This window comes from Malus domestica, chromosome 14 (genome assembly GCF_042453785.1).
Source record: "Malus domestica chromosome 14, GDT2T_hap1".
NCBI classification, from domain to species: Eukaryota; Viridiplantae; Streptophyta; class Magnoliopsida; order Rosales; family Rosaceae; genus Malus; species Malus domestica.
In genome coordinates this window covers 1,911,620-1,935,696 of record NC_091674.1, presented here as the reverse complement: position 1 = coordinate 1,935,696, position 24,077 = coordinate 1,911,620, and the positions used below count along the sequence as shown (strand labels likewise).

The following is a 24,077-nucleotide window of genomic DNA, read 5'->3' as shown; positions in this document are numbered from 1 at the left end:
ATCCTTGTGCTCTGCTCTGGATCACTTGATCTCTTTGTATATCGATCACTGTGTGCATGCACTAATGCACATATTATAATTTTCCTACACGCGAACGTATACCACGGGCTTATTTATTCTTTACCTTTTTGTTTATTATTGGAAACCATTTCTATGTTTTTTTTTTAACAATCGATATTATCAACATTAAAAGGGAAGAGGTCGGCTTAACCTTACAATAAGCTAATAATAATGTGGTCCCTTACAACAGTGGTGAAAAAGTGTTGTGCCCTTGTATGACAGTATTAATTCAAACCTCGTTGATAATTAATCTAACATCTAACTTACTAACGTTACAGCTCGACTCAAAAAAAAAAAAAAACAACTACTCTTTGTGAAAAAGTAGACATTGAAAAAAGAAAAAGAAAGAATATGGAAGTTCACTATTTGTCTGGGTCCATCCATTAATTCCAATCCATTCGTTGATTTTTTTTTTTTGGGGTGTCAAAATACAGCGACTAAGTATATAATCCATTTGTAATTTTGATTATGAGCGATAAAATTGTTCTGTATTTTTTTTTTCAAATTATATATACTAAAACTCAATTGAGTTTGGCATTGTTCAGCAATAGTGAAAGGGCAGAAATGCCCTTGGTTTTTTTGTTTGGTTTGCCGTTTTGCTGCCTGCTTTGCACAGTTAAATACCAGTTTAACCCATTTGATCCACGTGTCAATCATCGTTGTGCATCGACTGCTTCTCGACTTTTCTTCTCACCTTTTCCTTCAGTTTCCACTTTTTCTTTCTCACAATTCTCTGTTGTTGCTCTCGAACGCTCCTTCTTTCGCTCTCAAACGTCACCTTCTCTCGCTCTCCAACCTTGCGATCTCTCATACAAATTACTAACGACACTTTCTTGCGGAAAAACCACCCAATCAGTAGAAGTTTCTTTGGTTATTCAGTTGGATTCGAAGTAATTTTTTACCTAGAAAAGCTAGGGTTTCGTGGTGAGTTTTACGGCTTTCTCAATATAGGTGTTTCAACTTCTTTTATGTGATTTTGGATTTGCAAATGGGGTTTCTGTTCGAATTCCTCTTTTGTGATTTTGGGGGTTTTGTTTGTACCCTCGGATTCTGCATGTGGGTGTTCGATTTGGCTGCATATGGGAGTTTAATTTGGTTTTGTTTTTAAATTTTAAGGGACCTGATTCTTTTTTTTTGGGCTTTTGTACGCAGCCTTGGAAGCCATATGTGCTCAAGGTGAGCGGTTTTAGCTTCTACCTTTGGGCTTTTGTATTGTAGAACCAAATTTTTTATTTTTGTATATTGTGAAAGTTAACTCCGCCTATGTAAGTTTATCTTACATTGCCGGTCCCAAGCCCGGATAAAGGAGGAGGGGGAGGGCGTCAGGTAGTCGACAGCCGGCACTCCACAGTTACGTCGAATCCTTATGACAATGAATCCAGAACGAAATCGCGCTAAAGCTAGGACGTCACCCGTAAGTGGCGCGCTATGTGGCCCGAGCACAGTGATAAGTGAGCAAGGGTCGCTGTATCTTCATCGGCACCTGGATGCAGTGTTAAATGAGCAAGGGGGCCATAGAAACTTCTTTTCGAACGACTCCACTCAAAGTTGTTTGGGAGCATATGCTCCTATCAACTTTACATAGGACACACAAAAGAAGTACTTTGATCCTATTAGACGGGGGATGGTGAAGAAGCTAGGACAGAAGGGTAGAGTTCAAGAGAGTAGAATGCGTTTAGGAATGTGGAATATAGGAACCTTAACGGGAAAATCTATGGAAGTAGTGGAAGTTATGGTGAGGAGAAGGATAAATATTATGTGCCTACAAGAAACTAAGTGGGTTGGTCTTAAGGCAAATGATCTAGAAAACTCAGGGTTTAAGCTTTGGTATTCGGGCACAAATAGAACGAGAAACGGTGTTGGCATCATTGTGGACAAGACCTTGACACAAGATGTTGTAGATGTCAAGAGGGTAGGAGATAGAATCATGGCAATCAAGATTGTAATAGGACAAGAACTCATCAATGTGATTAGTGCGTACGCACCTCAAGTAGGGTTGGATACGAGTTCGAAAGAGAAATTTTGGGAAGACCTTGGAGACTTGGTGCAAGGAATTGCCCAGACGGAGAAGTTATTTATAGGAGGAGATTTAAATGGACACGTGGGCAGGGAGACAGGCAACTATGGAGGTTTTCATGGTGGCCATGGTTTTGGGGAGAGAAATGAGGATGGGGAAGCTATCTTGGATTTTGCAATGGCATATGATCTCTTCTTAGCCAACACATTCTTTAAGAAGAGAGAAGAACATGTGATCACCTACAAGAGTGGGTCGTCAAAAACACATATAGATTTTCTTCTAATGAGGAAAGGGGATCGTATAACTTGTAAGGATTGCAAAGTTATATCGAGGGAGAGCTTGGCTAATCAACATCGCTTGTTGGTGATGGATGTACATATCAAAAGAGTGAGAAAAAAAAACAAGACTTGGAAGTGCCCAAAGACTAGATGGTGGAATCTAAAAGGAGAAAAACAAGTCATTTTCAAAGAGCAAGTAATCACCCAGTGTGTGTGGGATAGAGAGGGGGAAGCTAGCCAAATGTGGGATTCCATGGCTCGCTGTATCCGAAAAGTAGCAAAAGAGGTATTAGGAGAGTCCAAGGGCTTTGCTCCACACTAAAAGGAATCTTGGTGGTGGAATGAGGAGGTACAAACAAAGGTGAAGGCTAAGAAGGAATGTTGTAAAGCCTTATACAAGGATAGGACCGATGAAAATGGTGAAAGGTATAGATGAGCGAAGCAAGAGGCGAAGAAAGTTGTGAGAGAAGCTAAGTTAGCGGCTTATGACGATATGTATAAGCGACTAGATACCAAAGAAGGAGAGTTGGATATCTATAAACTAGCTAGAGCAAGGGAAAAGAAGACAAGGGACCTAAACCAAGTGAGGTGCATCAAGGATGAGGATGGAAAGGTTCTTGCTACAGAGAACGCGGTCAAAGACAGATGGAGAGGTTATTTTCATAATCTTTTCAATGAAGGACATGAAAGGAGTACTCCTTTAGGGGAGTTGAGTAACTTATAAGAGTGTAGAAACTACTCATTTTATCGTCGAATCAGGAAGGAAGAAGTGGTTGTAGCTTTGAAGAAGATGAAGCATAGAAAAGCAGTGGGCCCAGACGATATACCGATTGAAGTGTGGAAAGCCTTGGGAGAGACAGGTATAGCATGGCTCACTGACCTTTTCAATAGGATTTTGAAAACGAAGAAGATGCCAAACGAGTGGCGAAAGAGCACCTTGGTGCCTATTTACAAGAATAAGGGCGACGTACAAAATTGCATGAACTATAGGGGTATTAAGCTAATGAGTCATACAATGAAGCTCTGGGAGAGAGTCATTGAGCATAGATTGAGGCAAGAGACACGGGTTTCGGACAACCAATTCGGGTTCATGCCAGGGCGCTCAACCATTGAGGCAATCTATCTCTTACGAAGATTGATGGAAAGATATAGAGAAGGGAAAAAGGATTTACACATGGTCTTTATAGATTTGGAAAAAGCGTATGATAGGGTCCCAAGAGACATTCTTTGGAGGATTTTAGAGAAGAAATGAGTACGAGTAGCATATATCCAAGCTATAAAGGATATGTATGAAGGAGCAAAGACTGACGTAAGAACTCATGAATGACAAACCGAAAGCTTCCCTATAACTGTAGGATTACATCAAGGCTCATCCTTAAGTCCTTACCTTTTTGCGTTGGTAATGGATGAGTTAACAGAACATATTCAAGATGATATTCCTTGGTGTATGCTTTTCGCAGACGATATAGTGTTGATAGATGAAACTCAGGAAGGGGTAAATACGAAGCTTAACCTTTGGAGAGAAGTGTTGGAATCTAAAGGTCTTCGCCTAAGCCGATCAAAGACAGAATATATGGAGTGCAAGTTCAGTGCAAATGGAGGCCAAAATGAGTTAGGGGTGAGGATCGGAGATCAGGAAATACCAAAGAGCGACCGTTTTCGCTACCTAGGATCTATCTTGCAAAAGAACAGAAAATTAGATGGAGATCTCAACCATAGAATACAAGCTGGATGGATGAAGTGGAAGAGTGCATCCGGCGTGTTGTGTGATCGTCGTATGCCACTGAAGCTTAAGGGAAAATTTTATAGGACGGCAATAAGGCCGGCGATGCTGTATGGCACAGAATGTTGGGCGGTGAAGCACCAACACGTACACAAAATAGGTGTAGCGGAGATGAGGATGCTTCGTTGGATATGTGGGCACACGAGAAAGGATAAGATTAGGAATGAGGATATCCGAGGTAAAGTAAGAGTAGCCGAAATTGAAGGAAAACTGAGAGAAAATCGGTTACGGTGGTTTGGACATGTGCAAAGAAGGCCTACTGACGCTCCAGTTAGAAGATGCGACTACGGGACAGAGGTTCAGGGCCGAAGGGGTAGAGGAAGACCTAGGAAAACTTTGGAAGAGACCCTAAGAAAAGACTTAGAGTACTTGGATCTAACGGAGGACATGACACAGGATCGAGCACAATGGTGTTCTAAGATTCATATAGCCGACCCGACTCAGTGACTTGGATTTTTCAAGTCTCCAATCGAGAAGTTTTCCCCACTCGGGAAATTAAGGGAACACTACCTCAACCTACATGCTCCACTCACAAAGCTTCAACATACAAGCTTCAACAAAAGAAAAATTCAAAGAACTTAGTGAAGAAGGCTTTGGTGTATTTAACACAATACGTTGAAATGAAACAAAGCTTATTTATTGATATCTCTAAGAAGTTACAAATATGTACATATACACGAGTCAAAATAAACAAACAAGAGGGAGCCTTCACAAAGGTTGCTTAGGAGAAGTCTCAGCAGTCGGCAGAGCCCCAGAAAGAGAAGGCACCGGAGGGGGATCATTCGGAGCCTCAGTACTGGACAGCACCCTAGAAGGAGGAGGCATCAGAGGTTGATCATTTGGAGCTTCATTATGCGGTACAGCCCCAGAAGACGAAGGCAATAAATGCCTTTGGAACAAACCCACAAACCTCTGATGATCATGTAAAATCTGACCATCAGATTCCTTCATCTGGTCAAGCTTCCTCTTCATGTTTGTAGCATAGTCATGAGCGAGCCGGTGCAACTGTTTATTCTCATGCTTGAGCCCTCTAATCTCCTGTTTGAGACTCATCACTTCAGCCGCCAATGATTCAACTTGGCGGGTTCGAGCAAATAGGCGTTGGGCTATATTAGACACAGAACCTGCACACTGAACACTGAGAGCCAGAGAATCCTTAACAGCCAACTCATCAAACCGTTTGGAAAGTAGTCTGTTATCTTTGGGAGTGAGAAGGTTCCTGGCCACCACCGCAGCGGTCATATCATTTTTCATCACGGAATCCCCAACGGTAAGAGGACCAGTAGGGGATAAGAAGGATGGGCGCCATATGTTGTCTGAAGAATGCGTGGCTGCCTCTTCAACAAGGTTCAAGTCAAAACGACGGTCGGAAGGGCCAAACATTTTCAAAGGTGTTGAAGAGAAAGGAAGTCGGACAAATCAAGATCTTACAAATGCAAGAAGGGAGCTTCTACTGGTGGAGATTCAAGTGTGCTTTGGAACTTAATACCAGCCTCTATAAAAATCCGCACTCGATGGAGCTTCAGAAATCGAAGAGGCGCCTGCTCAGAAATCGAAAAGGCGTTTGCTTTCTCAAAAGCTGGGCTGCTCAGAGACCACGATGGCCGATCTCAGGAATCGAAGAGGCGTTTGCTTTCTCAAAAGCTGGGCTGCTTAAATACCACGAAGGTCGATCTCAGAAATCGAAGAGGCGCTTGCTTTCTCAAAAGCTGGGCTACTCAGAGACCACGAGGGCCGATCTCAGAAATCGAAGAGGCACCTGCTTTTTCAGCCTTGTCAGCACCTGTCATATGCACACTCAACTTTGCGAAAATTACGGGCATTCTGTCGAAGATTTCTAGTGAAGTAGAAAGCACGTGAATGTTACTGTTCAATCATTCACTTTCCACACGCAACATCAGCTCACGGGTACCACAGATAACTTTGCCAAAAATCTCTGACAAAGTTTAGACACGTGAAGCTTGCAGCTCCCATTACATCGATATGACCAAGAAGGGCAAAAGAATAGCAAAGAAACAGCACTAACAAAGTTTAGACACATAAATTTTGAAGGTCTAGCTACCATATTATTACCCACAAGGGTAAAGGAACAGGACCATTGCTGGATAATTGGAAAGTCCCTGTGGGTCAACCTCTGTGCTCCGTGGCAAGGTAGACTAGCAAACAGGCCTAACCTTTACTCACATTCGAGAAAACACTCCCAACAAGATTGCTTGCTTCAAGCTCGAAGAGGCACCGTCCTCCGAATCTCGATAGCCAGACTCCCAACACGATTACTTTCTCAAAAAGCGACGAGACACAGCTATCCGAATCTCGAGAGCCAGACTCCTAGCAGGATTGCTTTCTCAAAAATCGAAGAGGCACCGTTCTCCAAATCTCGAGAGACAGATCCCTGACAGGATTGCTTGTTCGAAAACCGAAGAGGCACCGCTTTCTCAACTTCGAGAGCCCCTTCGATAAAGCTTGTCTGTAATCCTCACACCGCTTTCTCAACTTCGAGAGCCATATCTCCTTGGATAAAGCTTGTCTGTAATCTTCACGCGTAACATCAGCTTTCCAGATACCACAGACCACTTTTTCAAAGTGCTCTGACAGAGTTAAAACACGTGAAGCTGGCAGCTCCCACTACCGTGCTATGACCAAGCAGGGTAAAAGAATATTATTACTCCTTGTTAGGGAAACTCCTATATATGTAGACCTCCATCCTCAACGGACAGGCAGACCTGCAAAAATGCTCAACCCTTCCTCATATCTGAGAGAGCACTCCCAACGAAGCCTCTCGAAATACTCAGCTTTCTTTCCCCCCGAGAATACCTCTGCAAACAAGCTACACTAGAGCAAGAATATCTCATATCATCAGGGTTAAAAGCAAGAGTATCCCATATCATGCTTTTTCCCTGTCTTTTCCTTTGGCCTTGTTCTTACCTGCAAGACAAGGAGAAAGAGAGCAATCAGTCAGCACTTGGAATCAAGCTTCCAGTCCGGAACTGACTGCCTGGAACCCCATTGCTCTCGAGTACTCATCTTCAACATCTTATGTTTCCCGAGAAGATACCACATCTGCCTGAGGAACAAATAGGGCAAGTGAGAAGGATACAAGGAAGCATGTGGAGACAAGCGCAACAGAACACGTGCCGATACATCCACTACTTTGTCAACAGCAAAAGTATCCCATATCAGCAGGGTCAAACGTACTCTAGATTTGATGGACTTGTTTTGACCCTAAAATTCTTCAGTCGACCTTATACTCTGGCGGAAACAAGAAAACCCTCCAGCCCAGTTCAAGAATAAGCCTGTGGAAAGTTACTTCTTCAAAAGCAAAAGTATCTCATATCACATTTTCTCCCTTTCTTCTCTTTATCCTTCATGCTACCTGCAAGATAAGGAGAAGGATAACAATCAGCCAGAACTCGAAATCAAACTTCTGATCTGGGACTGATTGCTTGGAGCTCTGATTGCTTACCTTGTCTGTCACCTCTTTCAGCAGATCCCCTAGCTCGGCGACTTGGGGGACTCCTACTACATGGTTTGTATCGCGCTTGACCAAGCTTGAAACTACAAGTAAGCGTCAAGTGAAATTGATACATTACCTTGTGCATCTCCACCAGTTAAAGATACCATCCCTAGAGGGAGGAAGAGTACTTCCAAAGAAGATGCCACATCTACCTATGAGACAGATAAGGCAAGTGAAGACGATACCACACTTCGGTACTTAAAAGTTTCGTGATTACGAGATCATTCTTCCACAATATTTCCTAATGTCATTTGTACTAAATCATTCACTTGTACTCACTAAAGGAGAGTTTGAACCTATATACTGTGTAAACCCTTCACAATTAATGAGAACTCCTTTACTCCGTAGACGTAGCCAATCTGGGTGAACCACGCACATCTTGTGTTTGCTTCCTGTCTCTATCCATTTACATACTTATCCACACTAATGACCGGAGCAATCTAGCGAATATCACAAACTTAATATTTAAGATGATATTCTTTGGTGTATGCTTTTCGCAAACGATATAGTGTTGATAGATGAAACGCAGTAAGGGGTAAACGCGAAGCTTAACCTTTGGAGAGAAGTGTTGGAATCTAAAGGTCATCGCCTAAGCCGATCAAAGACAGAATATATGGAGTGCAAGTTCAGTGCAAACGGAGGCCAAAATGAGTTAGGGGTGAGGATCGGAGATCAGGAAATACCAAAGAGCGACCGTTTTCGCTACCTAGGATCTATCTTGCAAAAGAACGGAGAATTTGATGGAGATCTCACCCATAGAATACAAGCTGGATGGATGAAGTGGAAGAGTGCATCCGGCGTGTTGTGTGACCGTCGTAGGCCACTGAAGCTCAAGGGAAAATTTTATAGGATGGCAATAAGGCCGGCAATGCTGTATGGCATAGAATGTTGGGCGGTGAAGCATCAACACATAGGTGTAGTGGAGATGAGGATGCTTCGTTGGATGTGTGGGCACACGAGAAAGGATAAGATTAGGAATGAGGATATCCGAGGTAAAGTAGGAGTAGCCGAAATTGAAGGAAAGAGGAGAGAAAATCGGTTATAGTGGTTTGGACATGTGCAAAGAAGGCCTACTGACGCTCCGGTTCGAAGATGTGACCACGGGACAGAGGTTCAGGGCCGAAGGGGTAGAGGAAGACCTAGGAAAACTTTGGAAGAGACCCTAAGAAAAGACTTAGAGTACTTGGATCTAACGGAGGACATGACACAAAACCGAGCGCAATGGCGTTCTAGGATTCATATAGCCGACCCCACTTAGTGGGAAAAGGCTTTGTTGTTGTTGTTGTTGTATATTGTGAAAGTTGAATGCAACACTCTGTTTTGTTTCCATTTAATATATTAATACATAACTTTGTTTTGTCTTCCTTGGTATGAATTACTCCTCCCTCTCTCTCTTAATTTTTTTCGTTTAATTTATTTTTGGAATTTGTGTGTGGAAGTTCTTGAATTTGTTGGTTTTTTGTGTTGGATTCTCTTCAATTTTGATTTCCCGTTTAGAATAGTGATGGATTCCTTTTTTCTTTGTTGGGGTTTTCAGTTGCCATGTTTTAATTTTATTCTATTTATGTGAGATTTAATTCCTATAAATATAGAACTGTTCTTTGTAGTTCGTGGGTAATTATTTTTTTCCCCTTTCTTCTGCGTTTAATTTGCTTAGGAAAATTTGTTTTTAGAACCCAGAGTGTATGTCTTTTAATGTGATTAAATTCTGTTAACAAGGATTATGGTCTCTAGATTTTTCATAGTGGAATTATTATGGTGATAATTTCTGCCATTGTCTTTGTTTTTGTACTTCTCCCAGTTGTAGTAAATTCAATGAATTCTGAAATTTTTGGTGATGTGAATTCAATGAATTGGCCAAACAGACTGATAATTAACCATAGTAATAGTTGATTTCGCTTTGGAAAACTGTTGCTGGCCAAAGAGAGATCACGATGTCCCATTTTGTATGAACTATATGTCAATGATGATCGATTGTAAGGTAATTGAGGTTTGTGCAGGCAATTACTATAAATACAAATGGATGGTGCTCACAACTTACTGAAACTTCAAGGAAAAAAAGAAGACCAGATCCCAATTCACTTCAATCCTTAAGCACCTTGATCCGTTCCAGCTTTTTCTCTTCCTTGGTATGCATTATTCTTCCCTCTCTTTTTATTTTTTTCGTTTAATTATTTATGGGATGTTGGAAGTTGAATTTCCGTAATTATAGTGATGTTGGAACCTTAATTTGGGATGCATGTAAGCTGAAAATCTTACATATTTGGGTGATTTTCTCCTTTTTCGTTTCTTTGATATGCATGATCTGGCGAAAGCTGGAAAGACATATTGACGTGGATAATGTCACCACCGTCTTCAAGCACCCTGGTTCGAATGGTTATTCATCTCTCCGATTGATTCTTATTTATTCTCTCCAACCTTTTGTCTAATTTTATTTTTCATTTTTTGTGACTTACTGCAGGAGTTAGAATGAGCTTTTCATATAACATGGATGATGAGTACAAGAAACTCATCCAGAGAATCCACTAAGGTATATGCAAAAATCATACATTGGGTTCATATAGAAGTATGAATTTTCTTTTAGGATACAACTTTGATGCAATAATTTATATCATGGTTTGTAAGATATCGTATGGATTTTACCTACCTGGTGGTCAACGGTTGATGTCACTTTGGAGAAGCTGAGATCAGCATACGGTATGTCACATCATTATATTTTTCACAAGCAGATGTTGAAACTGTACATATCACATTAGGCAAATTTCAATCTTTTTTGCTTCCATTTCAGTGCTTTTCTAATTTATATTTCATGCTCAAGTTTGATTGAACTTTATTTTGGTATTTAATTATAGGATTTCTCAAGTTGGATTGCCACTTGGGTAATCAGGAAAAAATGGATTTGGTTTCTGGTTACAAGGTGATTTCACCTCTCTTTCTTCAAAACTCAATTTTGAAGTTATCGTGCATATTCTTACGATGCAATTTATTGCAAAATAATGCAAATTTTTCCTTTTTTAGAAATAGCTCGAGCTAGGAGCAAGTCTGGTGAATACCTAAGATACCGTTTGGTACGTGGGACGGAACGGAATGGAGTGGGACAAGGCGTTTCGTCCCACGTTTGATGCGCCTAAAACGGGTGGAACGCGTTGTTCCACGGGACGAGTTTTGGGTGAATTTTCGTTCCGCCTCACCTCTTGGAACGACTCGTTTCACATCCGTGGAACACAAATTGCTGATTCTATATCCACTCAAATCTTCAAAACCCCTCCTCTACCATGGCTGCTTGTATCGATACTCAGACCAACCAACTTTCTCGGGATCCTAGTAGGTCCAATTCTGACGAAGACCGTTTCCAATTCATGAACTTCTGTCGCCGCAGCTTCTCCAATCAAGTTTCCTGTGCACCCATTTGCCAGAACCACACGAAAACCACTCAGACGTGCAAAATCGTGGAGGATCTCAACCTAGATGAAGATCTATGGCTCAGAATGCAAGACGAAGCTCGCTTGGATATTGATGATGAACTTATCTTGTCAAATTACTATCACTCGCCGATTCGAGAGGTACCCACTTGGTTTTTCCCAACGATTTGCTCGAAATCGGTCTAAAAGATTTCTTATCTGTTCCGTCCTGCGTGTACCAAACATACACGGAACCTCTGTTCCGTGCCGTTCCATCCCGTCCTGTCCCGTCTCATTCCGTTCCGTCCCGTCCCATCTGCGTACCAAACGGTACCTAAGGTACTGTTTGGTACGTGGGACGGGATGGGACGGGACGGGACGGGACGGGACGGAACGGGACGAGCCGTTCCGTTCCACGTTTGGTGCGTCTAAAAACTGTGGAACGGGTTGTTCCATGGGACGAAATTTTGCTCATTTTTCGTTCCACCTCTTCTCCTTGGAACGATCCGTTCCACATCCGTGGAACACAAATTTATAACATTTTATGACAAAATTTCTCCTTATCTTTTTCAATATTTACATCATATGTTTCGTCCTGTTCCGTCCCGTCCCGTCTCATCATGTTCCGTCCCATCCTGTCCCGTTCCGTCCCGTCTGCGTACCAAACGGTACCTAAGAGCAAGACTCACAATAAACTTTTTCTCTTCGGGTTACTATTCCATCTTTTTCTTACAAGTCTAATAATGTTGAGAAGAATGTTTAATTTATTTTATCTTTCATGTAATTACAAATTTCATATATCTTTTTTCCTGCTTTTTTAATCTCCTTTTTTTTTGCTTTTGTCCCACAAGATTATTCATAGTCGTCAATAGTCCAAATGAACACCTAACAGCAAGTCTCACGATAAACTTTTTCTTACCATTACTTCTTTTTGTTACAAGTCTAATAATGTTGAGAACAATGTTTAATTTAGTTTAAATCTTCTTATTTTGATAATTCGCTTTTCCACTACTTTCTCAAACTTGGAGTTGGTTTGATAGCATTTGGGTTTTAAACATTCATATAAAAGTACCTCATTCCAGTTATCGACTCATTGATCTATTAATATTTATTCTGTTAAGAGTTTAGTACTAAAAGCTAGGAGTTACAAGTATCTTCCATTGATCAAGTCATTGATATACTAACTTTTATTCTCTTAAGGGTTGGCATTAACTTTTCTCATCTTTGGTGCAGTTATCCACTTACAAGAATAAACATTTTCCATGACTCTCCCTTCTTCTACGAACAAATTGAAACCCATGACATTAATAAATCATTGCTGCGATATCCCCCATTCATCACAAAATTGGAAAAGATAACTTCATACCATCTCAAAGTATACCATCTCAGGGCAGAAATAAAGGTTTTGATTCCCTTTCTCTCCCTTATTGCTCATTCTTTGTTTAGTTTTCCTCAATTTAATTCATCGTATGTGTACGTAGACCCTTGGTCTATTGAAAATTTGGGTTATTCATGAATTAAAGATTATTATGTGAGAATTTTGGCTATTGCTTAATTGTTAAACTTAGTTTAAGAGATAATTAAAGAAAAATTTGTTTTGTAGGATGAAATCGATCACATGTCTTAGGCTGTACTGTTCAATTCTCTCTGTATGCACTGTAGACGTTATTCAAGAAATTAATAAAGATTTTGACGAACTCCTTGCACAGAAATGATCTTTGCATTTGCCGGAGAAAAACAAACAATATATAAAATATCGAGTGTGTGAAGTTAATATTGCTTTTTCTTTTTTTCTTTTTTTCTTTTTCTCAAACATTTTAAATTCAAATTTCATATATCTTTACAAAAAAAAAAAAAAAACATACAATATGTATATACAAAGCTAAAGAAAATATTGGCTGCGCTTTAAATAGCTTCATAAGCTTTATTCAGCAATTTCACTTCAGTTTTTCTTGCAAATCTGTAATCATTTTAAGTTAATTGTTATTTTTTTTATCTTAGAATTCTTTTACTCTGTTCTATAAGTTTATAATTATATGAATTTCAATAATGAATATATTGTAAGAGTATATAACTGAATCATTTAGATTGTGCCATCTGTCATTAATACAGTGACTAGATTGAAGGATACGATTGGGATATTCTAGCTATAACAAGATCAAGATAGTATATAGCTATGATTCTATAAGAAGATTGTAAGTAGAAAACGTAATAAAGGAAATAATATCTCTCTCTTTCTCTAAAGTCTTCTCTCATCTCTTTTCTTCTCTCTTAAGCTTTCTTTCTTCTTGTGTTCTATGTTAATGGCTTCCATCTGATATGGTTAACATGGTATCACTCACCCTCTAAGCTTCGATCGTAAGCTTCTTCGATTCTGGTTTCTTATGCTTCCGCTCCATTCTTTTCATCTTTGTGAATCACTTCTCTGATTTCTGGGTTCTAGTTCTTGCCCTTTTCTTTGATTTTTACTCTGAAAATCTTTGCCCACCAACTGTTTGGTTTTATTCCTCTGAGAGAATTATCACTATGGTTACTGCAACTCAACTGCAAATCTTGCAGTCTCCAATTACTGGGTTAATGTCCTCTGTTTTAACTTCAGTTTCGGTTAAATTGGACGATTCCAACTACCTTCAATGGCATTTCCAAATGAAGCTGATGCTTGAAGGCTATGGAATTATGGATTTTGTTGATGGAACAAATCTGTGTCCATCTCAATTTTCTATTGATTCAGAAGTTACTTCTTCTGGGTCTGGTGCAAAAATTGAATCAGATTTGTATAAGGTTTGGAAGATGCATGATAGGGCTCTCATGCAACTTATCACTGCTACCTTGTCTCCTATGGCCATTTCTTGTGCAATTGGGAGTAGTAGTGCTAGAGATCTATGGGTTCGTCTTCAAGAACAGTTTTCTACAGTAAGCAAGACCTCTATTTTCCAGTTAAAGTCTGATCTTCAAACAATCAAGAAAGGCGTTGATTCTGTCTCCCAATATCTTCAACGCATCAAAGAAACAAGAGACTACCTTGCTGCTGCTGGTGTTACATTTGTCGATGAAGATATTGTCATATTGGCACTAAATGGTCTACCTGCAGAATACAATACTTTCAGATGTGTTATTCGTGGCCGAGAAAATGTGATTTCGTTGAAGGAATTTCGTGCCCAGTTACTTGCTGAAGAAGCTACTATTGAAAACAATTCATGTGTTTCCTTTCCTACTGCAATGATGGTAAAGAATCAAGCTTCTCATTTTGGTGCTTCATCATCTTCATATCAAGGATCTTTCTCCAATGGGTTTCACAATTCTAATGGATTTCATGGGAACTCTGGCCAATCTTCGTTTTATAATGGTGGCAACAAGTCAAAATTTAAGGGTAAAGGCAAGGCTACATATAATCAAGGCCATAAATTTGGTTCGAATTAGGGACAAAAGTTCTATCATTCTAAACCTATAGTTCATGATTTTGCTCCTGGTATACTTGGTAGTCCTTCTCATGTTAACAATGGTACTTCCTCTTCAAATGTCATCTATCAAATATGTTCTCTACACGGCCATTATGCTGCTACGTGTGTGTATAGAAGTGATGAATCTTTGGAGAATTGTCAAATTTATGACAGAAGTAATCACACGGCCAAGACTTGTTTTTACAGAAACAAAGGAAGGAATTCTCTATCACAAATGACTGCTATGAATACTGTTTTTCCTGGTTCAATGCAACCTCAGTATATGAGTGCTATGCCTCCCATGTTGAATATGGGTTCTTCTCGCATGCCTCCCATGTCCACTATGAACTCAGTGAACATGGTTCCTTCCATGAATGCATCTTCTTCCTATGCTATGCCCACTATGTCTACTGCAATGCCTAATCAAGTCTCTTCTCAAGTCTAGCTAATTGATTCTGGTGCAACCAATCACATGACGAATGAATTGAGTAATTTGTCCATTGCTTCACCATATTCTCAAAATGATACAGTTCAAACAGCAGCTGGTGAAGGTTTGCAAGTTTCTCATATTGGAGATTCTCTTTTAAGGACTTCTCTACAACCTATAAAACTGAATTCAGTTCTTTATGTTCCAAAGCTATCTCATAATTTGTTGTCTGTTCATCGCATTTGTCTTGACAACAACTGTTGGCTAATTTTTTATGCTTACTGTTTTTGGATTCAGAACAAAGCCACATGGAGAATCTTGTTTAAAGGACTCTGCAACAATGGATTGTATCACATTCCTTCCTTTACTATCATACCTCATATACCTAAAAAACAAGCAAATCAAGCCGTTGCCTGTCTTGGACATACTGTCACCTCAAACTTGTGGCACTGCAGACTAGGTCATCCCTTAAATCCTATTGTTTCTCTTACACTTAGGAAATCTAATGTTGCTGTTAATAAGGATGTGTCTTCTATAGTTTGTCAAAGTTGTCTAGAAGGCAAATTTAGTAAACTTCCTTTCTATCCAGCTACTTCCAAATCTGTAATACCTTTTGAAGTTGTACATAGTGACCTATGGGTGCCTGCACCTTGTGTCTCTGTGGATGGATTCAAGTACTATGTCATATTTGTTGACGAATGTACTAGATTTTGTTGGATGTTTACTTTGATAAATAAATCAGATTTTGTCTCCATTTTCATTTCCTTCTATCAGTATGTTTTTACTCAATTTTCAGCCAAAATTAAGATCTTGCAAAGTGATGGGGGGGAGAATATATTAGTAAATCTGTTCAATCATTTCTTGCTCAACACAGCATTCTTCATCATAAATCTTGTCCCTATACCCCTAAACAAAACGGGTTGGCTGAGAGAAAGCATAAACATATTGTTCAAACTGCTCTCACTATGTTACAAAATGCAAATTTGCCTTCTACATTCTGGACTTTTGCTTGTCAAACAGCAGTTTACTTAATTAACAGAATGCCATCTTCTGTTATTCATAATAACTCTCCATTTGAACAATTATATTCTGTAATCCCAGATATTCATCATCTTCGAGTCTTTGGTTGTTCTTGTTTCCCATTGTTAAAACCTTATAACAGCAACAAGTTCCAACCTAAGTCTACTAAGTGTATATTTTTGGGATGGCCTAATCGGATAAATGGTCCCCGTAGTCATAAGGTATTCGGATGATAGCCCTTGTGGTAAAAAAATTCGGATTTAAACCCCTGTGGTCTAAATCTGTTAGGATTTATGCCATTCTCTTAAATAATGCTGACGTGGCTGCCAAATGTCTGCCACGTGGCAAAAATAATAATTTTTAATTTTTTTTAAAAAAAAACCTGAATTTTTACAAAAAAAAAAAAAAAAAAAAAAAAACCCAGATTTGCAAGAAGAAGAAGAAGAATAAGGAAAAGGGAGAGGGAGGAGGGTCGCAAGGGGAGAGGGCTCCGGCGAGGGGGGGAGCTGGTTTCCGGCGGGAAGAAAAAGAAGAAGAAGAAGAAGGAAGAGGGAGAGGGAGGAGTCGCGCGGGGAGACCGGCGGGAAGAAGAAGAAGAAGGAAGAAGGAGATGAAGGAGGGTCGCGTGGGGAAAGGGCTCCGGCGGGGGGGGAGCTGGTCTCCGGCCGGAAGAAGAAGAAGAAGAAGTCCGGGGGGGGGACGGGCGGAGGGCGGAGGGCGGGGGGAGCTTCTGGGTTTTTTTTTTGTGTGTAAAAATTCAGGTTTTTTAAAATAAAAAAAAATTATTATTTTTGCCACGTGGAAGACATTTGGCAGCCACATGGCATATATGTGGCAGCCACGTCAACATTATTTAACAGAAGGGCATAAATCCTAACAGACTTAGACCACAGGGGTTTAAATCCTAACAGACTTAGACCACTGGGGTTTAAATCCGAATTTTTTTACCACAGGGGCTATCATCTGAATACCTTATGACCACGGGGACCATTTATCCGATTAGGCCTTTTGGGATATGCCTTGAACTATAAGGGGTACATTTGCTATGATCCTAGTCATGCGAAAATCTATATATCCAGGCATGTTATTTTTAACAAAATAGATTTTCCATATGCCACAATGGTTTTCAAACCTAAGATTTCTGTGCCACAACCATCTCAAACTACTGTTAGTTATTCTTCTGTGCTTCCTAATCTTGAAAATATCCTGGTTACCCCTTCAACAACCTGTCCATCAACCCAATCATCTAATACTCATCCTTCTCAGCCTACTATACAATCTTCACCTCAACCAATACCACAATCCACAAACTCACCTGCTTCTCAATCCATTGTTGCTCAAGATTCTTCTTTGGTACCTGAATATAGCTCAGAGACCTTGCAAGTGTTTCATGATATTCCCCCAATGAATCTACACCCTATGCAAACACAGTCTAAAAGTGGGATCATAAAGAAGAGAGTTTTCTTAGCATCTGTTCACAGTGCAGTTGAGGTTGATTTAACAACAATTGAACCAGCCACTTATAAGTCAGCTTTAAAAGTTCCAGTTTGGTATAGTGCAATGCAAGAGGAGATTGAAGCTTTGTATTCACAGAATACATGGAGTTTGGTTGATCTGCCACCTAATAAGAATTTAGTTGGGTGTAAATTGGTGTTTAAAATAAAAAGGAATGCTGATGGGAGTATTGCCAGACATAAGGCTCGATTGGTAGCAAAAGGGTTTAGCCAGGAACAAGGATTGGATTATGGGGAAACTTTTAGTCCTGTGGTAAAGCCTACTACTGTACGATTGGTTCTTGCTTTTGCTGCACAATTTAATTGGCCATTAAGACAACTTGATGTTAAAAATGCATTTCTTCATGGCATTTTAAATGAAGAGGTGTACATGTCACAACCTCCCGGGTTTGAAGATTCCAGATATCCTTACTTAGAGTGCAAATTACACAAGTCTCTTTATGGTTTAAAACAAGCTCCACGGGCTTGGAATGATAGATTTACTCAGTTTTTACCTCAATTGGGTTTCAGCAATACTTATTCTGACTCTTCACTGTTTGTCAAGTGTGTTGGTGCTGAAATTGTGATACTTTTGTTGTATGTTGATGATATAATCATCACTGGAAGTGCAGCTGCAACAATTCAACAAGTTATTTCCCAGTTAACTACAGAATTTGAGCTTAAGGATCTTGGTCATTTACACTTTTTCTTGGGTATTCAGATCACTAGAACTGCCTCTGGTTTATTTTTATCTCAAGAGAAGTACATTCAGGACTTGTTGAAGAAAACAGAAATGTTGGATTCCAAACCTGCAGGCACTCCTTGTTTGCCTTACAATAGGCTTCTTAAGGATGATGGACAACCTTTTAACAATCCAGCACTATACAGAAGTATCGTTGGGGCCTTGCAGTATCTTGTATTTACCAGGCCTGACATTGCCTTTTCGGTTCATCAAGTTAGTCAGTTTATGCAGGTTCCAATGATCTCTCACTTCACTACAGTTAAAAGAATATTACGATATCTTAAAGGTTATCTAAATCATGGCGTTAGTTATAGTAGTGGAAAGTTGATCCTAAAGGCTTTTAGTGATGCTAACTGGGCAGGGGACCCTAATGATCCAAGGTCAACTACTGGCTTAGTGGTATTTCTTGGAAATAATCCTATTTCTTGGTCTTCTAAGAAGCAACAGACTGTGTCTAGGTCGTCAACTGAGGCAGAGTACAGGGCGTTGTCATCCACTGCTACCGAGTTAGATTGGGTGCAACAACTTCTTACTTTTTTGAAAATCAAACTCGGGTATACTCCTGTTTTGTTTTGTGATAATATGTCTGTCATTGCACTATCCTTTAATCCTGTGCAACATCAACGGACAAAACACATTGAAGTGGATGTTCATTTTGTCCGCGAAAGAGTGGCCAGCAAGAAACTCCTTGTGCAGTTTGTTTCCTCCTCAGAACAGTGTGCTGATATACTCACTAAAGGTCTTAGTTCACCATTGTTTACTACTCATTGCTCCAACCTCATGCTTGGGTCATCCCAACCTGAGCTTGAGGGGGGATGTAAGAGTACATAACTGAATCATTTAGATTGTGCCATCTGTCATTAATACAGTGGCTAGATTGAAGGATACGATTGGGATATTCTAGCTATGACAAGATCAAGATAATATATAGCTATGATTCTGTAAGAAGATTGTAAGTAGAAAAAGTAATAAAGGAAATAATATCTCTCTCTTTCTCTAAAGTCTTCTCTCGTCTCTTTTCTTCTCTCTTAAGCTTTCTTTCTTCTTGTGTTCTATGTTAATGGCTTCCATCTGATATGGTTAACATATATGAGCTTCACTAGAAAACTAAGTACAAATCTCTAAAGCTCTTTGTCCAGCCCTCAACTTTTGCCTTCCGCAAGAAGGTTCATCTCTCTCTATCTCTCTCTCTCTCTCTCTCTCTCTCTCTCTCTCTCTCTCTCTCTCTCTCTCTCTCTCTCTCTCTCTCTCTCTCTCTCTCTCTCCCCTTCTCCTTTTTAGATGCATACATGTTTTCTAAGCTAAAATACACTTCTCAAACAGATGTGATTATTGGATTGGATTTTGCTTATGTTCGTATGATAGTGGCTTTAATTTTTCAGGCTTTATAAAACCTCATTACTCGCAAATTTTGTTTCGTCAACCTTTAATGCCCTATTGTCAGAATAAGTTAAAAGTAAGGTTCACCAAATCATACTATTTTCGTTGCTATTTATTTCCTTGCTAAACACGATAAAGCGAATTCTCTTCATTTTCATTATTGCATTTAAATTTGCAAGTCTGTTTATGGTAAATAATACTCAATTTTCGTTGTCTTCGATTCTACTAAGTTGCAGTTTTATCACCTATATGTAAAACCCATTTAGACTCTTAAATTTTTTGTGTAGTAAAAATTAAACTGAAGCATTATTTATATCCAGGATTAAAGGAGAAATTCAAGTTAAATTAAATGGACACCCAATACTAGAGGTGATGTTGGCAAAGGTTGTAACCATGTCAGTAGTCGATTTTATAAATGGAATGAAATTCAAGACTAACACAATAGGTATCATAAAATAATATGAAACTACTTTTTTCTCTCCTAGTACTCAAGATATTCCTCACTTGGCAAAAAATGATAGATTATCCCCCATGATCTACTTACCATGTTTGAATATTTTGTTCATTCAATTTCAAGTGTGTTTCTTTTTTGTATAAGAATATCTCAGTAGCTTATCGTTTTTTTCTCTCCTCTAGGTGGTACAATAGTTCCATCAGATGATGGTCGCTATTTTTCAAAGGATGTTGTGGAATTTCAATATTCGAAACCGCTTGCTTTCAACTTTTTGAACAAATTACCTTTGTAAGGTATCAAAACAATAATTTTTCTACAGCAAAAAAGTTTCTTTTCTTTATTATGGTAAGTTTGTTAGATCAGTCAATGTTACACATTGTTAGATCAGTCAATGTTACACCACTACTAACTCAAGTTTATACATTGCTAGAAAGTCAATTTGTAATCTCGTAGCAACGCGCGGGCATTACTATCTAGTCTTAACTATATGCTGTCATAGTATTTTTATTAAAATAAAAAAAGCTACATTTTTTTATCACATTTGTCTCTAACTTCTCTTTTTTCTATATATATTTTATTGTTTTTTTTAATTTTATATTTACACACATAATGTGGCTTCATCTAGTTTATCCAAATGCAGCAAACACTCAAATAAGTTTCAGTTTTCCGGGGATTAAACTACTACTCTTGAATTTAACAACAATGTTCAGCGAAACGGTCTCCAACCTTTCTATTTTTCCCTACTATCCATACTAACTAAGGATGAGGGAGTGGGTTTAGCCTTATAATGAATTAGCAATAATGTGGTTTAAATTCGTCTTTAACAAGAATCGAACTTAAGACTTCTCACTTACAAGTGAAGAGGAATACAACTAGATCATAGTACTAAGTCCACCCCCTCCCTCTTCGTTTAGATAGTATCACTTGTTCAAAAAAAAAAAATCTCGCAATAATAATAATAAAGTTCATGTAGAAGAAAAACAAAACTCATCATTTATCTACTTGTAAGCTTGGGGTCTTTTGGTTCTTTCTCTCAATACAAAATTAATTAATTTTTCCGTATTTTTAAATTATTGAGTTTACCTTGAGTATAATTTATTGAAATTTTATATGTAAAAAGTTAAAAACAAATAATTTTACTTATATAGAGTTACGGCATATGTTTTAGTGTGACGGCCTTAAAAAACTGAGAACCGGCCCTGGTAGGAGAAATAACAAATGGTTTTATTTTTCCGGTCAAATGAAACTTCCGGTAACAAATTAAAAATGTGAATTACAATAAAGTGAGAGATGGATTGGGAGGGAGCAAACAAGATATCCAAACCTCTACATTCAGTACTGCAATAATTAAAATATAAATAAAAAAAGGAAAGCTTTAGAATCAGACGAATCTTTTGTTGCTGTGTAGCTCATCTGGAAGCTGTGACCATTGTGAACGCAAACAATATTAAGGCATAGACAAATGAGGCGATCGACCATGGCTCGCCAAAACAAGTTCGCAGGAAGGTACCCCTACAGCTGCTGTAATAGGCCTCCACATCTCTGAATTGCTCGGAGAGGTAGGAATCTCCTATGTCGAGCACAACTTTTTCCCCCAAGTTTGTGAACAGCTCAGTTACGTTGTGATCGTTCTGTGAGAAGCTGGCGATAATCCCTTCAGCACAAAGAACTTGGACGTCCCTATTCGAATTGATGAGACAGCGCATGAAGGCAATATAAGCGGTGAAGAGCGGAGCTGTGTGTGGGTGACAGAGTTCAAAGGCCATACAATTGATAAAGATAGCAATGGTGAGCTCATTGATGGTTATAGGTGGGATGCGAAGTACCCTTTTCTGGTAACCAACGTCTAAGAAGCTCTCCGCATTTTTGCGCGGCCTAAATTTTACCCAAGAGAGTCTTAGTTGTGTGGTACATTGGATTGATTTCTCAGTTGGGCGGTACTTTAGGTTAGAGTGACGATCATCATCGACTACAATCGAAGTTGCTAGCATACACAGGCAAATCAATATCTGCAGTAGAGCACCTGCCTTTCGTTGGAATATTGACTTCGAAGGAGGAGGATTGTTCCTTGGAGGATCGTGCGGTGCGGGAGGAAGGAAGCTTAAGCGAAACAAGTCGAGCAAGTGGTTGGCCCCAGTAAGCTCACTCGTGCTCTTGAGGACTTCGCTAGGCCTAGGCAACGAATGATTGAAGAACTCAAGCGCAAGCAAGGATAGAGAATGTTGAGTTCCAAAGTCGGAAATCTCAAATAGTTTTTCAAGGACGAAGAAAGGGAGTTGGTTTTGAAGCTTCAGAAGGTCCCTAGTTAAAATTTGAATAAAAAACGGCCTTTTTAAAATGGTGTCCTCTTCATCTGTATTCCTCTGTCGAAAAAGCTCGATGATAAAGCAACCATCAAGCACCATCATTTGAACAAAGTCAGGGCTGGACATAGGCATCAACTCGGAGTAGCAGCTTCTCGTACGCTCCTCCAACTTTCTCATGGCTTTGTAGTACTCTACGAGCAGATCACGCCCTCTTTTATACCTTTCTCGGGAAAGGATTGAAGCAAGGAACCGCCATTTGTAGGATTCAAGTTCCATTAACCCGTCCTTGCCGCGGTGGTAAGGTCCAATGGAGATCATTTCAGGTTCAATGGCTTGTGGACGGATTCCAGCGAGGCTGGCTGGAACTTTATATATGCACGCTGATGATGAGCTTCTACTACTCGTTCGAATTTCGTTGCTGTGCTCGTCTAGACCACTTCGCATAGCTTCCACAGTTTCTTCGTAATTCATCACTTCATCTTCTTCCTCGCTACTACTACTACTACTACTACTTGAATCTACTACTGTAATAGCATGATCCCCCATTCTCTCTCTCTCTCTCTCTCTCTCTCTCTCTCTCTCTCTCTCTCTCTATCTTGCTTTTCAATGTTGTGCATAGAATTAGATTGTTTAGTTCAGTATATATAGAGTGGAATGTAATGAAGGAGGTTATCAAGAAATTACGCTGTATTGCTGTTTCGATCAGTGGGATCAGTGGAAAATTCGTTGAAACCTCAGTTTGTGAACATGACACTCAATTTGGGAAAAAAGGTAATGGCTCCCCGATCCGGTCTAAAGCCGTGAGAGCACGACATAAGGATATTTCCCCATAGATTATATTTAACAACACCGAAAGCAATTCCATCACAACGAAAATTCGTTGAAACCTCAGTTGTTAACTTGTCACTCATGTACAGTGAGTGCCATGTCTTCTATCTTAGCAGGGGGCATTGATTTTCAAGGAAATTTAGAAGCTAGTCTTTGGCAAGTAGTAGTTGTAGCAGTGCTAGCTCTTAATTATTTTCAGACTTTCCTTCACGTAAGGGTCCACACGGAGACCATTTATGTTGCCTTCATGAGGTCTCTCATCAAGTCGATCAAGTAGGGACGTTCTGCAGATGATATATTTCCAGGCAATTCATCAGAGGATGTGGGGGACTTTTACAACATCCATGCACTGAAGAAGTTACATGGAACTTGTTCACCACTATCATGAGTCCATGACGTTCCACTCTACTAAAACAATGTCATGTGTAAGTTTTTCATCACATGAAATTGCACTATTGGATCAAGATCCATGTAACAATGAAATCGTTCCACGTAAGTTGTTCTCCATGCAGTGAGATTCCTAATTTCTTGCGAAAATTTTAGCAAGCCTTTTCTGGGGTCCAAGCAAATTAACTAAAGGATTGATGTAGTTTGGGCCTATATATGTGCTTCATAGATTTTGAGTCGAATTATGGTCTAGCTAATACAAATTACACATTTTTTGTATTATTTGAATCATTAGATCAATGGCTAGTTTGACATGTCGTGCTTTAAAAAAAAGATAGATCTTGTTGTACTGTGAGAATAAATAAACAAACAAAGCAGTTAAGTGTTTGAAAAACTCTAGTTGTGAAAGTGTTTTTAACAAAAAGAAAAATAGGTTAGAAATGTTTGGTAAACTTTTATGTAAGGGTGTGTTTACGTATCCGTAATCGGAATGAAAATGTAGAATTGAATTCCGATTACAGAATACTCCGGTGTTTACTAAACATCG

The 24,077-nt window shown here is 39.3% G+C and overlaps 1 protein-coding gene and 1 long non-coding RNA gene across 2 annotated transcripts; one reads left to right on the top strand and one right to left on the bottom strand.

Moving 5' to 3' along the window:
* The first annotated feature begins 1,097 nt into the window (after nucleotides 1-1,097).
* On the top strand, nucleotides 1,098-12,426 carry LOC139191071 (uncharacterized). Its single transcript, XR_011575206.1, has 6 exons — nucleotides 1,098-1,236; nucleotides 9,653-9,781; nucleotides 9,968-10,019; nucleotides 10,114-10,182; nucleotides 10,278-10,349; nucleotides 12,287-12,426. It is a non-coding gene; the product is annotated as an uncharacterized lncRNA (long non-coding RNA).
* An 8,992-nt stretch (nucleotides 12,427-21,418) lies between these two features.
* Nucleotides 21,419-22,861, bottom strand: LOC103430952 (UPF0481 protein At3g47200-like). The gene has a single exon (XM_017331099.3). The coding sequence runs from the start codon at nucleotides 22,859-22,861 to the stop codon at nucleotides 21,419-21,421; it is 1,443 nt and encodes a 480-aa protein (XP_017186588.3).
* Nucleotides 22,862-24,077: the final 1,216 nt, after the last annotated feature.